This window comes from Typopeltis vanoorti, chromosome 21, assembly GCF_054136105.1.
Source record: "Typopeltis vanoorti isolate ZY-2024b chromosome 21, IOZ_Tvanoo_1.0, whole genome shotgun sequence".
NCBI classification, from domain to species: domain Eukaryota; kingdom Metazoa; phylum Arthropoda; class Arachnida; order Uropygi; family Thelyphonidae; genus Typopeltis; species Typopeltis vanoorti.
In genome coordinates, this window is record NC_143569.1 from 83,146,960 (window position 1) to 83,163,463 (window position 16,504).

General features: G+C 34.3%; 1 protein-coding gene across 1 annotated transcript in view; it reads left to right on the forward strand.

The window, feature by feature from the left end:
- Nucleotides 1-4,380: 4,380 nt before the first annotated feature.
- The window catches only part of LOC150095059 (dynein regulatory complex protein 9-like), a 132,846-nt gene continuing 120,722 nt past the window's right edge, over nt 4,381-16,504 (forward strand). Inside the window, exons 1-2 of the mRNA XM_090411183.1 lie at nt 4,381-4,405; nt 12,179-12,311. Coding sequence (XP_090267309.1) covers nt 12,198-12,311 — 114 coding nt within the window. The 5' untranslated portion in view covers nt 4,381-4,405; nt 12,179-12,197. The remainder of the gene's footprint in view (nt 4,406-12,178; nt 12,312-16,504) is intronic.

Here is a 16,504-nt window from a genome sequence, read left to right on the forward strand (position 1 = left end):
GTCAAATAATAATAATAATTACTTCCCACCCTTGAGATATCCTTGCATGCAATACAATCTAAACATAACTCTTGAAATAGAAGCAAAACACATGAAATAGAATGCTTATAAATGCATGCATGCATTTATAAGCATTCCATTTAGGCTTTTATTTTTGTAGACAGAAGACGTATTTTTTTTAAGTATCAATTTTCAAGAAAATTAATCCAAATTATGTTGTTCTGAATCACTTGTAATAAGAACTGTCCAATATGCCATAAACATAAAACAATCCTGTTTACTACTATGTTAAAGAGCCAAGAGGCTATTTTTCCGACGGTGTAAATTAAGTTAATTTCAATAATAAATTTAGTTTAATCCTTTATCCAAGAGTGAGCAAACAAAGTTTGTGCCTGAAAGTATCTTCAGGACTGGAGTAAGGTAGTACAACACCGGGCAATTCATTGCAAAAGTGGAACAAGCTAACATCACTCCTATCTCAGTATCTCCCATAATGCAAAACACATCTCCTTGCAGATATGTATAATGTTATGATTTAAGGGAAGGGCCACTACCCAAACTAGTTTTGACCTTTATTGAGGTCTCTTCAGTGGGAGCCAGGCCCAAGTAGAGATACCAGGCAGAATCATTAGCAAGGTCATTTCTACCTATAGGAGTTGCCAAACAGTGTGCCACGTTTTTATTAAATTACTCTGGATTTAGAGAAAGATGTTGAAAGTTTATTTTTCACTTGGTTAGACTATAATAAATTTAGTTTAATCCTTTATCCAAGTGTGAGCAAACAAAGTTTGTGCCTGAAAGTATCTTCAGGACTGGGGTAAGGTAGTACAACGCCGGGCAACTCGTTGCAAAGGTGGAGCAAGCTAACATCACTCCTATCTCTGTATCTCCCATAATGCAAAACACATCTCCTTGCGGATATGTATAATGTTATGCATTAAGGGAAGGGCCACTACCCAGACTAGTTTCGACCTTTATTGAGGTCTCTTCAGTGGGAGCCAGGCGCAAGTGGAGATACCAGGCAGAAGCATTAGCAAGGTCATTGCCCATTGTTGTACTACCTTACCCCAGTCCTGAAGATACTTTCAGGCGCAAACTTTGTTTGCTCACACTTGGATAAAGAATTAAACTAAATTTATTATAGTCTAACCAACTGAAAAATAAACTTTCAACATCTTTCTTTTCTCTAAATCCAGATTGATTTAATAAAAAGTTGGCACACCGTTGATGCACAAGTGAAAAATAAACTTTGAATAAGTTAATTGAAGAACTATCTTCGGCATGAAACTCTTAGATTTCGATCTCCAAGTTTCGTATCTGGCTTTAAAATAAAATAAAGAGGGATTTATTATCCCCTTAATTTGATCCTCTTTACTGTACTCTCATGGCAATTAAACAAAAATAAATTACTCTCCTGTATTCTCAAACTAATCCAATTCCCAAATACGCTCAAATTAACCAAACTTCAACCTTTATTGAGGTCTCTTCAGTGGGAGCCAGGCGCAAGTGGAGATACCAGGCAGAAGCATATGCACTTCAATATGCACTTCACAAAAAAAAAAGCTTATGACTAGCTCACAATTTTTGACTATCCACATCTGATGAAATTTTAACAAAATGGCCAACATTCATCATGTATGTTGCTGGTTTACCATCTATATAACAGGTTTTTATTCATTTTCTTTATTCTCAATTCTTTCAAATCCAAAATTTTCATATTTCATCTTTTGAATGTTTGTCTTTCATCACTGGTATTACATTTTTTGTTTATCTGAATGTATTTCTCCACTCAGTTGTCAGTATCCTGTGCCCATCACTTTTAATTTTATACTGTTGTTTGGAAGTTTTTCCACTTGGTTATACAATAAATTAAAGATACCAAAAACTTATATACTTGGTTTAATCCTTTATCCAAGTGTAAACAAACAAAGTTTGCACCTGAAGTATTTTCAGAACTGGGGCAACTCGTATATAAAAGCTAATGACTTAACATCACTTGCCTTGGTATCCCATAATCAGGGCCGGCCATCTCGGGGGTGCGGTGGGTGCAATGCACCCGGGGCCCCACAGTCGAGTAGGCACAGTCAGTACACATTTGCGGAAACGTATTTTTTTTTCTTCTTCTAATTTTGCTTATAACTAAAGGGATTTCATCTACAGGATTTTAGGGCCCCCCCGGTAATAATAATATCTCTGTGTTTCTCTATTATATTAGGATTTTTGCTTAACCCTTTTGATGCGTTTATGCAGTGTATAAAAATTAACAAACACGATTTCGTTTTTACCCTAAAATGCCTGATTCATCATTAGTTTTTTTCTAATCTGTTACACATTTATATCATTTCGCTCATTATCGAAACCGTCGAAAAAATATTTATTATATTCTTTACATATGGTTAATCTAGAGCAGGGGTGGACAACCCTTAAAATGCCTGCTAAACGTGGCAAGCCAATGACTTTTTTCTGGCACACAACCCAAGGCTCATCTTAAAAAATAATTAAATAAAAAAATACATTTCAAACATCTTCGCTGACACATATTTTAACTTAATATAATATAATTTTATTAAGTACAGCTATACCAAATAAAAATGCAATAATTAATTAAACTCTACCAACTGTTTCATAATAATAAGTAATAAGAAAATTAGAAACAAACATCCTATTTCCAGGCTATTGATATATCGCCGCGATATACTGATGTACAAGTTTTGTCCAGTTCAGTTGTTGCATTATTCGTCAGGCATCCAGACATGGTGTGACTCCTTTGCCATCATTTGATATATCTTTTCATGTTTCGTAAAGAACGTATCCATTTTCTAAAGTGTATTTGGATTTGGATTTTATTAAATCATAAGTCATTAAAATATGGATTGGAAGTATTTATTGTGAATTAATGTGTTTAACTTATTAGATATAAAAGCAAATTTCCTTTACATTGATTTTCTGAAACTAAAGTTTTCAGTTTTTTTCGTAAAATCCCCACATATATTGCAATTGCTATTTCCTGCCTAGAGAGCAGTTTCCTTGTGTGCATCCTACCCAAATAGCACCATCTGCTTTCCCATTATTTCAAGCAAAAATTAGCAGTAATTTACAAGTCTTGAGAAACTTAATGAACAATCCTTCATGAATGACTAATGAACAGACAGCCATGGTTCTAGGCCAGTAAAGATATGTGCATGTGATTGGTGTGGTATTAACAAAAGATTGCATGAGTCCAAGTTAAAAGTCAGCAGACAATTTTTGAATTGAAATGCTCTTCAACCAAATTCAATATCCGAAAGTGCCATAACAATATTCACTATATATTTCCTAGCTTTAACGCGTTTACTAATTTTAACATTTTCTGTTGATTTTTATTGTTGCTCTGCATTTGAGCTAGGGGACAGACTTCCACATATCTAGTTTTTAGTGTTTGCCAGTGCAGCATATGGTTTTGCTTGCGGCTAAATAGCATAGTTTTTGGAAGAGGGGTCATGCAATTCATTAGTTAGTGCCATTTTTATCCCAGCTGTCTCTAATTGCACTATTTGTTGAGAAATATATTACACAGACTGCAAATGTTTGTACCTTATTCAGTGATACAATAAAACGACCTGCATTTACTTGCGTCTGCAGACGTATTGACTAGTATGGAAGCGCGTGGTTTGCCACAGGAAGCGAGTCACTATTGCCATGAGGTAAATGTGATTAAACTTTTTTTTTTCTGTGCGAAGTTATGTGAAACTTTTCAATTTCTTTTTTTTTTGCAAAGTAAAATCAAGGGTGCAAGTTATATTCCAGTAAATACGGTAAGTTATTTTAAAGCTATGTAAAATGTATTATCAATATTCAGGATTATGAAGTGTTGTCTGCACGTGATTAGATCTCAACTATGTTAATTTCAACTCAGTTAATAGTGATAGATAAGGGTGAAACTGATGTACTGAAGTGAACAAACGAAAAAAAATAAACACATTCCTTGAGTATTTCTAAAATTTTGTAATATTGTAAAAAGTATGTACATATTTAACTTTTTGTTAATTCATGGGATAAAAATATTTAATATTATTTTCTTATTCGACAGGCAAAGCCAAACCCATAATGTCCATGCCAAGAAAGTATCCCTCTGGGTGTCAAAAAAGGAAATCAGCAGAAAAGAAAAAAGAAGGAAAGCAAAATCTCATAAAGTTACAAGTAGATTTGTTTTCATGGCTACAAAATAAATCTGACAACGAAATTGCTATGACTTCAGCAGTTGCAATTCAAACTTCAACTGAAGAAGAAAACTCCAAACAAGCTACACAACTTTTCAACGAAAATGTAGAAACTGTGGGATTCGTCGAAAAAGACGCGTCTGATTATACAAACGTTTTGGATACAACAAATAACGATGGTGATCAAGTGAATATAAATGATCCAGGTTTGTGGCCAAATATTATAACTGATAAATTTAGATTATTTTGTGTTAAAACCGGACCTAAACAACATCATCAAGAAGCATTCGTTAAGAATGTTGAAGGTAGATCATTTTCTACATCGTACTATTTTTAAAAAAAATGCCAAATGGTGAAACTCAGCTTCACAGCTGGTTAGTTTACTCAAAAGCTCAAGACTCAGCATTTTGCTTTTGTTGTGTATTATTTTCCAAAAGAAGAGGAAAAGATCAATCAACACGATTTATATATGGTTTTAATAAATGGAGAAAACTGTTGTCTGTAATTCGAGATCATGAGCTTTCTGTTGGTCACTTTAATTATTTTATTGCTTGGCAAAGAATTATTAAAAAGGCTTAATTTATGTTCGACTGTTGACAGAACAAATCAAATTAATATAAATAAAGAAACGGAACGTCAAAAATTCTATTTTTAGCAAGTAATAATCTGTTATTTCGAGGATTCCATGAAACAATAGGAACACCGAATAATGGAAATTTTTTAAGTTTAATAGAATTATTAAGTAAATATGATCCTGTGCTAATGGATCATGTAAACAGAATTAAAAATACGAAAAAAAGAATTGTGCATCATTTGGTGCATAGATTTTAAGAGGAAATTATTGCTGCATTAGGTAATGAAGTCCTTAATAAAATTAAAGATGATATAAAAACTGCAGCCATATATTACAGTATCCAAATGGATTGTACTCCTGATATTTCTCACAAGGAACAAACTTCAATAATTATTAGATATGTAAATTTTGTAGACAAAAAATTAATTATAAATGAATCATTTACAAGATTTATTGAAGTAACTGATGTTACTGGCGAAGCTTGATTTAGATATTATGAATTGTAGAGGGCAAGCATAGGATAACGGTAGCAATATGAAGGGAACATATAAAGCTGTACAATCAAGAATAAATAGTTTAAACCCTCATGCAATTTATGTACCTTGCTTATCACATTCTTTTAATTTGATAATTTGTGATGCTGCTTCTGGTAGTATATATTGTAAAAATTTTTTCGGAATATTGCAATGTTTATACTGCGTATTTTCTGCATCTATAAAAAGGTGGGAAATTATACAAAAGCATTTAAATATTACGCTTAAACCATTATGTGATACTCGATGGGAAGCCAAAATAGATGCAGTCAAAGCAGTGTATACACAGTTTGAACAAATTTATAATGCCTTAGAAGAATTTATTGGTGTAATTAACGATAACACAGTAGTATCCGAAACTAAAAGTCTACTATATTCATTGCAAGAGATGCCATTTATTTTAAGCTTATCGATGTGGTTTACAATATTGTCAAAAATTAATAGTATCAACAAACTATTTCAAGCAAAAACAATTGTTCTTGACTCTGCTTTTAATTTATTGAATAAAATTAAAAATGAAATCCAAAATTTAAGATCAAAATTTAACACATTTTTAGACAATGCAAAATAATAGCACGAAACTTGAATATTTCCGAAGACTTCCTTGAAAAAAGAATTCGAAAAAGAAAAAGATTATTTTCCGAAGTTTTACTAAACCCGGTAGAGGAATTTAGATGTCACTTTTTCAACGTTGCGATTGATACTGTTTGTTTTTGTGATTGATACTTATTGATTGTTATTGTACAAATAGATGAGAGATTTAAAAATATACCCAATGTTATTTCTTATTTTAAATTAATCACTGATATAAAAACATTAGAAAAAAAATGAACTAGAAAACCGCTCAAGGGATTTTGTAAAATATTATAGTAAAGATGTAAATGAAGACTTAATCCAGAAAATTGATTTGTTACGAGAATTGATCTTGGACCAAAAAAATGTAAATAACGCGCAAGACATATTGCAATATATATTAAATAATAGTTATAACGAACTATTTCCAAATGTGCTGACTGTATTGAAAATTTTCTTTATGTTACCAGTTACTATAGCAAGTGCAGAGCATTCTTTTAGCAAATTAAAACTGATAAAGAATTATCTTCAGTCAAGTATGTGCGAAGAATGCACTTGCTATATTAAGCATCGAAAAGGAAAATGCCAAAAACTGTAATTTTTCAGAAATGACTAATAACATAGCAAAAAAAAAATCGCATATTTAAATAAATTCATATTAAGCAATATACATGTTAGTAAAACTAGGCCCCTAAATAGTAAACCTATTTATTTTTTTTATGTGCTTAAATTAATTTTTTTATTACTTTAAACAATAATTAATTGTAAATAGTTTTTGAGCACTAGTTGGTGAGCCAGGTTACTTTTGTTCGTGTTAAATATTTATTTATTTTAATTATTTAATACTTTTGTTTTGTGTTCAGTTAACGTTATGTTAACCTGTTATATTTCTAATGTGTTTTTTTTGTTTCCCTGTGCCAAAATTATTTGCAGGTAAGAGGCTTTACAATACGTTTATTTCGACTCCTTTAATTTTTACCTTTGAAAAATATTTTAGGGCCCCAAAAGGTTTCTTGCACCCGAGCCCCTTTATAGAGAAGGCTAGCCCTGCCCATAATGCAAAGCACATATCCTTGCAGACATGTATAATGCTATGCATTATGGGAAGGGTCACTACCCAGACCGGTTTCGACCTTTATTGAGGTCTCATCAGTGGGAGCCAGACCCACAGGTGATACTAAGGTTGAAGTAATGCAGAAGTCATATTTTCATATATGTGTAATTTGTACTGAAGTTATTATTTGGTCCTTTTCATTAAAAATTTGAAACATACTATTTGATTTTTAAGACCATGGTTTTAATAAACATTTATACAAATCGTCTACTAGTTTCACTAGCTGTAACTGTCTAGCTTTGTCAAGATGAGAAAGGCTATGCTAGTATTAAATGCAAACAACAAAAAAATGAAGTAACGGTTTAAAAACAGTTAGACAAATTGGAGAGCACGCGTGATATCACACGCATAAAGCATGAAGACTTAGTTATTGTTATTAAGTCGTGTTTTATAATTTTATAATAATTTATTATAAAACGCGTAATTTAGTTCCGTTAAACTTAATGAATTGAACAGATTTTTCCACGTCTTTTAATATTATTCCCTGGTTTCTGTTGAGATTATTTCCTGTTTGTAGGATTACTGCAGCTTCTTTAAAGGTTCTACATCTAAAATCCTCTTCGATATATGGCATGGAACTGTTGTCCCAATTTATTGAATGGTTTGAACTTGAGAAATGATGTGCTAACCCTGAGGTGTCTGTTCTATTATGATTGATATCTCTGACATGTTCCTTCTTTCGAATTTCTAGGCTTCTTGAAGTTTGGCCTGTGTAGGTAAGTCCACACATATATGGTATGCTATAAACACCTGTCTATTTGTAGAATACACAGGTGTTTATAGCATACCATGATAACGCTATCCTTAGTGGATCTTAATAACTGTCTTGTAGTTGTGGTAGGTTTAAAAACAACTCTGATGTTAAAAGGTCTCATGATTCTTGCTATTTTGGTGAAGACTGATCCAGCATATCTGTTAAATTCATTAAGTTTAACGGAACTAAATTACACGAAAAATTATAAAACGCAACTTAATAACAATAACTAAGTCTTCACGCCTTATGCGTGTGATGTCATGTGTGCTCTCCAGTTTATCTAACTGTTTTTAAACTGTTACTTCATTCTTTTGTTGTTTGCATTTAATACTAGCATAACCTTTCTCATCTGGACAAAGCTAGACATTTACAGCTAGCGAAACTAGTAGACAATTTGTATAAATGTTTATTAAATCCATGGTCTTAAAAATCGAATAGTATGTTTCAATACATCTAATTTATTTATTCATTCATATGGCATAAATAATGCAATACAATTCACTGTCATTTTAAAAAAAGCATAAAATTGAAAGGTTATATCCATATTCTTATTATTATTTGACACCTCCAGGGAGTCCAAGGACTCATTGAGGGAGGACACCCAGTGGCGTAGCTTGGGGGGGGGGTCCGCCTGGGTGGCACTTTTCACGTGAGACACAATTTTATTTTTCGACGATTCTTCTATTTATGTTAACTTAGTAATTTTATTGCTTAATTAATAATTAGTTTTCAACAACTGTACTTATAACTAAAATAAACAAACGTAGTGTTTTAATTTCTTTCCCTGTGTTGTTTTGACTTTGTGTAATATTTTTGGTGTGTATTGAGAGAGGCAGCAAACTCAGGGACTTCCCCGGACGGCAAAAGCTCTAGCTATGCCACTGAGGGTACCTTCTCTACAGCTCTGTCTTCACTGCTCAATTCACCAACTGACTGCAACTACACCAACGCCATCTACCGCCGACCACCACCGTTAGTATTTCCACAGACACTCACAAACATCCATTCCTACCAGTGGTGAATTCTCTATGCTTCCTATGCTTGCTGCACAAGCTCATTAATTGAGAAAGAAGTAATATTTATTTGTTAATAAATGCATGTATTTATATGCATTCCATTTAGGCTTTTATTTTTGTAGACAGAAGACGTTTTAAGCTTGCTCGGCAATAATTGAGCTTTGCGTTGTGTATCGAAGGCTGACTCTAGTCAAGCTACCTTGGCTTGCTCGGTTATGGGAGTCCAGATCCTCGCTTCAGCACTGTTATTTCATGCGCCGCATAGCATTTCCACTCCCTCCACGTCATCTCACCCTGTTGCTTAAACATGGGCCATATGCAGCCAAAGTAGCTGTAGCCAGTGAGCTTCAGACAGCCTTTACAAGTGTGCATGTTGCTTGGGAAAATTAAGTTACAACCAATTTTTTATGATGATGTTATTGACCAGTTCATAAAGAAGAACTGTAGGGTAGAATTTGTATTCAAGTAACTAAATTGAAAAAGATAGAATATCATTTGTAAAATAAATGTTGTATTTGTATGATTAAATGTACATAAATTTCTAAACACAGCTAACCCTCGTATAACGCGGTACTTATACAACGCAGTTTTGATATAAAGCGGTCTAAAATTGTAGTAACCCTTGTTGAACGCAGTACTTATACAATACGGTTCCGATAAAAATACGGTCTACAAATTGTAGTAACGCTTTATCTTTTCATATGTTTTTCACTGTGCAACTTAAAAATCAAATTTTATCCTTGTTAAATTTGTGTCTGCCTGTATCCCTCATGTAATTATAAGTAGCAAATTTATTATAGGGGAAATACCCTTTAGCACGCATGTACCTCAATTGTTTACCGTATAAAACATTTATTGTTATAAATTGTCCTCGTTTCTGCTAGGAAAGTGCATTAAAAATCATAAGATTCATCTCAAGCTGAGCACTTTATTTTCTGGTGAGTTACATACAATATGTAATGCTTGCTTTTTTGTGTAAAAAATTATTTTTATAGTAATGGCCACAAACTGCAACGAAAGGGAAAAACCAACATTGAAAACAAAATTAATTTCTCTCGAAGAAAAATATTCAAAATCTTGAATCGGTTGAAAAATAGAGAAAAACCAGGAGTTTTTGCAGGGACTTTGAATTTAAATGAATCAACAATTCAAACAATCAAACAAAATGAACATAAAATCCGAGAAAGTGTTTATTGCTTGGTCAACGATAAGTGCAAAGCTCATTGCTCGTGTATGCGATATTCTAATGGAAAAATGGAGAAATCTCTAATGATTTCGATAGAAGATTGCACCTCAAAAGAAAATTCCTATGGATGGAAACCTTATTAAACAAAAAAACTCTCAAAGTTTATAAACATTTATAGTGCAGACCAGGTGTTCAATATGGATGAATCCGGGTTATATTGAAAAAAAGTGCAAAAATGCACTTATATTTTGAAAAATGAAAGATCAGCTACTGGATTCAAAGTTTCCAAAGATAGAATTACTCTACTGTTTGTAGTAATGCATCAGGTGATTACATGACAAAACCAGTGTTTATTAACCAATCCTCAAATCCTCGTGTTATGAAAGATTAAAATATGCGCTATTTTATTTTGCCTAAAACATTTATGCATTATGTGCAATGAAGTTTAATTACAATGTGTAATTTTTATACTTTTATACAATGTATTTATTTCATAGTTTATATTTTCTTAACTTATATGAATTACCTGAATTAAATAAAAAATATATTTTTTGTTGGATATGTCATTGTTGTTTATATAATTTAAAAAAAAAACGATTTCGTAACATAACCCTACTTTTTCTATGTGATCTGAGACTCTCATAATGCGAATTATATAACGCGGCATTTCTGTGGAACCTGACATCCGTGTTATATGAGGGTTACCTGTACACATTTTTTAATGGTCGGTAATTCATGATTCCGCTAATCAGACTTCAATCACACCTCTGATTCCCTGAATGATAACAAGAGCACGCGTGAATTTCAAGACCAGCATTCACCCCTGGTGATGAGCAGCGTGTGAATAATTAAGCTTATAACTGGCCTAGTGGATGGCATATCTAGACTTTCACTACAGATATGAATGTGCATATCTTTAGGCTGAAGATTTCTCTAAATCCAGAGTAATTCAATAATAAGGTGGTACACCTGTTGGCAACTCCTATAGGTAAATATGACTTCTCCTGTTGCTTCTGCTTTAGTATCTCCACATTTGGGTCTGCCTCCCACTGACGAGACCTCAATAAAGGTTGAAACTGATCTGGGTAGTGGCCCTTCCCTTAATGCATAGCAGTATACATGTCTGCAAGGAGATGTGCTTTGCATTATGGGAGATACCGAGACAAGGAGTGATGAGAGCTTAGTCCACCTTTGCTTGGAGTTGCCTGGTGTTGCACTACCTTACCTCAGTCCTGAAGATATTTTCAGGCGCAAACTTTGTTTGCTTACACTTGGATAAAGGATTAAACTAAATTTATTATAGACTGAAGATGAATTTCATCATCTAGTGTCAGATGACTACTCTGCTTATTGCAGACCTGAAGTGGCTTGAGGTTCCATGTTTGGTCTCTAAAGTAGAGTTTCCAGAATAATCCTTAACCTCCCACCTGCGTTACTAACATTCAATAAGTTTACAACCTTTCTTGAGTAGGATTCAGATTTAAAAAAATAATAATAAATTAGAATGCACCTCCCACAGTTGGTCTTGGGATTCCATGGAGATTCTCAGGCAATAATAATATTTGTTCAAAGACTCTCAGAATTTTTTAAAGCCTTTTTGATCAAAGCTGAGTTAGTCATTCTCAGACTAAGGTTTAGGTTCTCACCCTGAAAACTAAGATTTTTTCTTTTTTAAAAACAAACAGATTGGCATTGTACAATTGTACACAAGCAGTTGATACAAATAGTATCATATGTTTGTATATGCTGATACAAACAGTAGTATAGTGCACTTCTGTCATTAATTCTATATAACCTACAGTTGTGACTTTGTTGGTGATAGAGCATTTGAGATGTATTGTCAAGCCTAGATAGATAACCATGTATTAAATTGATTATGCCGTATTTTTCGGACCATAAGATGCACCTTTTTATGTAGAGAAGTTGACAATGCATCTCAAATGCATTGTCAATTTCTGATCCTTTTCCATTAGCTACTCCTGCATAATATCTAAGTTACCATAGTATGCCTTACAAATATTACTATCAATGTTACGAGAATAAAGAAACCTTCCTTATTCTTGCATACATAAAAAAAAAAAAGTAAACTAGTAAATAAATAAAATAATTCAGATTGCTAATACAAATAGCTGTGGCATGGGTATGATAGAAATTCTGTCCATTCTTGTCTTACTACTTTTAAGTATTAATACTTTTCCTTTCCTCTTGTTTCTCTTTTTCAACTATTAGCAACTATGTATTATAGATAATGGCTTTATCAGAGGTTAATACAGCATTTTTGGTGACAATTTTTGAAGAATGCATAGATCGTCTTCAAATTCTAGGTCAGGTTTTATCTAAAACACTCATCCAAGAAAAAATTGTGAGTATTGTCAAAAATTAAAATTTTTTTAGTTTTGTTTATGTATTTTAGTGTTGCATATTTAGCAGTATGTTTGATATTGTTGGCATCATCAGCTACATTAGAGCCTTTGTAGGGGAAAAACCAGAGATCATCCCTAGAAGTTTTGTGTGTGGTGAAGAGGGGTGTGAGAAGTAAATTTTTTACTTGGAGAATTGTCAGTGAATGGAATGCATTACCAGAATGTGTTGATACAAGGAGTGTTAAGGATTTTAAGATTCAGTATGATAAATGTATTGTCAGTTGAATGAACCTCCCACGTTGAGTCTGCTGACTTCATGGAGGGTGTAATAATAATAATAGTAAAACTCAATTGAAATGCCTTTTCTTTCAACTGTTTTTTTACTTGCTTCCTGATTTAGTACTCAGCTAATATCGGTAAGTTCAGTCCGGTAAAAATTTTAAGTGGGGGTGCTGCATATACAAAAAAAAAAAATTTTTTTTTTCCCTAATCAGTAACGAATTTATTAATAAATAAATTTACATATTAAAAATTGCTTTATTAAAAATATTTCATCCTCACCAAGAACAAAAACCAATAATAAAAGTTTCGTAGCAATAACAATGACAAGCGCAAATGAATATCTATCGGCGTTAGATTGCAGTGCATTTATTTCGTGTAATGATAATTGAAAAAATACAATTCTTTTCATATTTTCAACAGTGACACTCATCATAATTCAGCCTTGTATCTATAATAAATAAATAATTATATGTTATTTTAACAAAATAAAATAAGATTTACAAAAAATAGTTCACCATGCACACGCACCAATAATAAATGTTTCATATAAATAATAAACGTTGAAAGTGAGAATTAAGGTACAAATACAGAACGAATGAATGGTTTAACGGATAATAAAAATGTTGAGATAGATGCAATGAGTGAGATCACACAGTTGTGTGGAGCGATACATAGGGCGAATCGGCAGCTGGAGCGTTTGCAAAATTGTTTACCAAGCGTACCAACTAATAAATGGCAAAAGTATGATAAGAAAAATGAGAGTATGATTGTGAGTGTAAACAAAATGAAAGAGCGAGTATTGTATGGATATTCTTTAGTAAGAGGTGTGATAGATGAGAGTTTGACAAAATCTTACCAACCTGGTGCAAACATTAAGGATGTAAGCGAGTCTATTAGAATGCAAAAGCAGAGGGTGAAAGAATTGATAGTAGTAGCAGGAACGAATGATTTGAAAGGAGACAAAATAGCTATGAGAGAGGACTTGAAGGAATTACTTGAGATAGCAAAAGAGAAGAGTGAGAAAGTTAGGATGGTGAGTCTGTTGCCACGGTATGACAGTGAAGAGTATAGAAGGAGGGCCATAATTGCTAATGACTTTATGCATGGATTATGCAGGAGGAGTGGTGTGGAATTTGTGGACGTGTGGAGTGAGTTCGATGGGCGAAAGGATTTATATAAAATGGATCGTTTGCATTTGAATGGATTTGGTGTACGGAGACTTGAAACGGTGTTGTTGAATGAAGTGGAAGTGGATGTGCAGAATCAGGGAAACTAGAGTTATTAAGGGTGGGGGGGTAGACATGCAGACTTTAGGGAGACAGTTGAGTGTATGAATTTGTGTAATATGCCCGAGCGAGTACGAAGGATAACAAATCAGAATGGAATAGTTAGTATAAAGGCATCAAAATAGGCATGGGACAAATGGGCTTCTACAATTCATGTATACTAAGTATTAGGAACAAGAAGGAAGAATTTTTGACCTTGGTTGGTACTTCCAGGCGACAGGTTATTGGCATTAGCAATTATGGCCCTGATGATATACTTGAATGTGAGGGGTATAGTGCGTTCAGGAGTGACAGGGAGAATAACATGGGGGAAGGAGTGTTATTAATGATAGCCGATGAGCTGCAGCCAAGGAGAATAGAAGTTGAACTGCATGATAGGGAAAAGAGCACATTTGAAGCTATTTGGTGTGAGATTGAGGCTAGCAGAACAAAATATACAACCGGGTGCTGCTATAGACCAGGTGATGGAATACATGATGGAGATAGTATGCATAAGCAAATAGAAGAAATGAGTGGAAGGAGGGTAATTATTATAGGAGATTTCAACTATGGTAACATTGATTGGAAGGAGGAGAGAACACATGGGAGGAAGGAATTGGATTTTATGCGGTTATTAAGGGATAACTATCTGCAACAGCATGTAATGAAAAATACTAGGGGTCAGAGAGTGCTTGACATAGTAATTGCATCTGAGAATTTGGCTGTAATGAATATGACCACGTTGCCACCAGTTGGTGAGAGTGATCATTGGGTCTTGACTTGGGAGGTAACTAAAGGTGTGGAATTTACAATTATGACAGGGTACATGTGGAATTATCGGGCTGGTAAGTATGACAAGCTTAGGAGTTTGATTGGTTCAGTGCCATGGCATGTAAAACTGCAAGGGCTGGATGTTTATAGTGCATGGGAGGTGGTTAAGAAGTGTTTGCAGGAGGCAATGGCTGACTGTATTCCTCGAGTCCGAATAATAAATCAAGTAGAGATTAAATGGATGAATAACAGCATTAAGCTTGAGCTGCAAAAAAGAAGAAACAACTGTGGAGGGAATTTAAGGAGAAAAGTGACCGGCAGGCACATGAATGGTATAAAGCGCAGGCCAAAAGGGTAACGAGTGTGGTAAGAAAAGCAAAAGCGGATTATGAAAGAACATTAGCCATGCAGGCTAAAGAGAATATCAAACAGTTTTTTTGATATGTTGCAAGTAAAAGAAAAAATCTATACAGCAGAATGATTTTAAAGAATGCCAATGGTAGGGAGGTATCCGAATCAGTTGATATAGTGGAATTACTGAGTGAGCATTTTGCAAGAGTATATCATCCAGGTGGTGACATTGCAGGAATGAAAGAACCAACAGATTATACGGGAATTGTGGTGAATGAAGTGGAGGTGAATAGTCTATTACAAAACCTCAATGTCAATACATCTGTGGGATTGGATGGTATACCAGCTCGTGTCATATGTAAAGCGGCTAAAGAATTGTCAGTGCCCTTGATTATTTTTGTTTAATTTGAATCTCAGGTCTGGGTTAGTCCTAAGGGGGTGGAAAGAGGGCTAAATAGTTCCACTGAATAAAGGAAGTTCCAAGACTGCTGTTGTAAATTACCGACCGATTAGCATATCAGGAATCGTTGGCAAGGTCTTGGTGAAAATAGTCAAGAGGAAAATACAGGATCGGATAGATGAAAATGGGATACTGTATGGGGAACAGCATGGTTTTCTGAAGGGTAGATCATGCCTGAGTAACTTGCTCATGTTTTATAACACAATGACGGCTGAACTGGATAAGGGTAATGGGTTTACAGTGATTCTACTGGGCCTTGCTAAGGCCTTTGACAGGATACTACATGGAATTCTAATCAGTAAAGTGTAGCATATGGGGATGGATATAGGGTTGGTGAGATGGATAGGAGGGTGGTTGATGGCGAGATATCAGAGAGCGGTTTATTCAGGAGTAGAGTCCAAAAGATGGCCTGTGACTAGTGGTGTGCTGCAGGGTTCTGTTCTTGGATCACTACTGTTCAATTTGTTCATTAACAATATAGGAAAGGATCTGACAGGTACTGTTAATTTGTTTGCTGATGATGCAAAGTTGGGTAGAACAATAGTGAGTGCACAGGATGTCAAAATTTTGCAGGATGATTTGGATAGTTTGGAGGACTGGGCTAAGGTGAATGGATGTCAATTTAATATGGCAAAATGTAAGGTTATGCATTTTGGGGTGAAAAGATTAGCAGCAGTATATCACATCGGTGGAACTGTACTCCAGGTGATTGACGAGGTCAGGGATTTGGGAGTGTTGGTGGATAGGGAATTGAAGTTTAGGGGGCACTTTGCATAAGTGACTAAATCAGCTCATCAAATCACTTGGCTTCTGAAAAATACTTTAACATGCAGAGACAAACAAGTTGTTGTTCCTCTGTATCGAGCCTTGATAAGACCCCATCTAGACTACTGTGTCCAGATATGGGCGCCAGTGTTTCTTCTTGATGGGGAGGAGGTGGAGAGAATCCAGAGACGAGTGACCAAGATGATAGCAGGTCTATTGAATGAACCTTATGAGAACAGGTTGAAGATTTGTGGGTTGCAGAAATTGGTTGATAGTGGAAAAGGGGTGATATGATTGA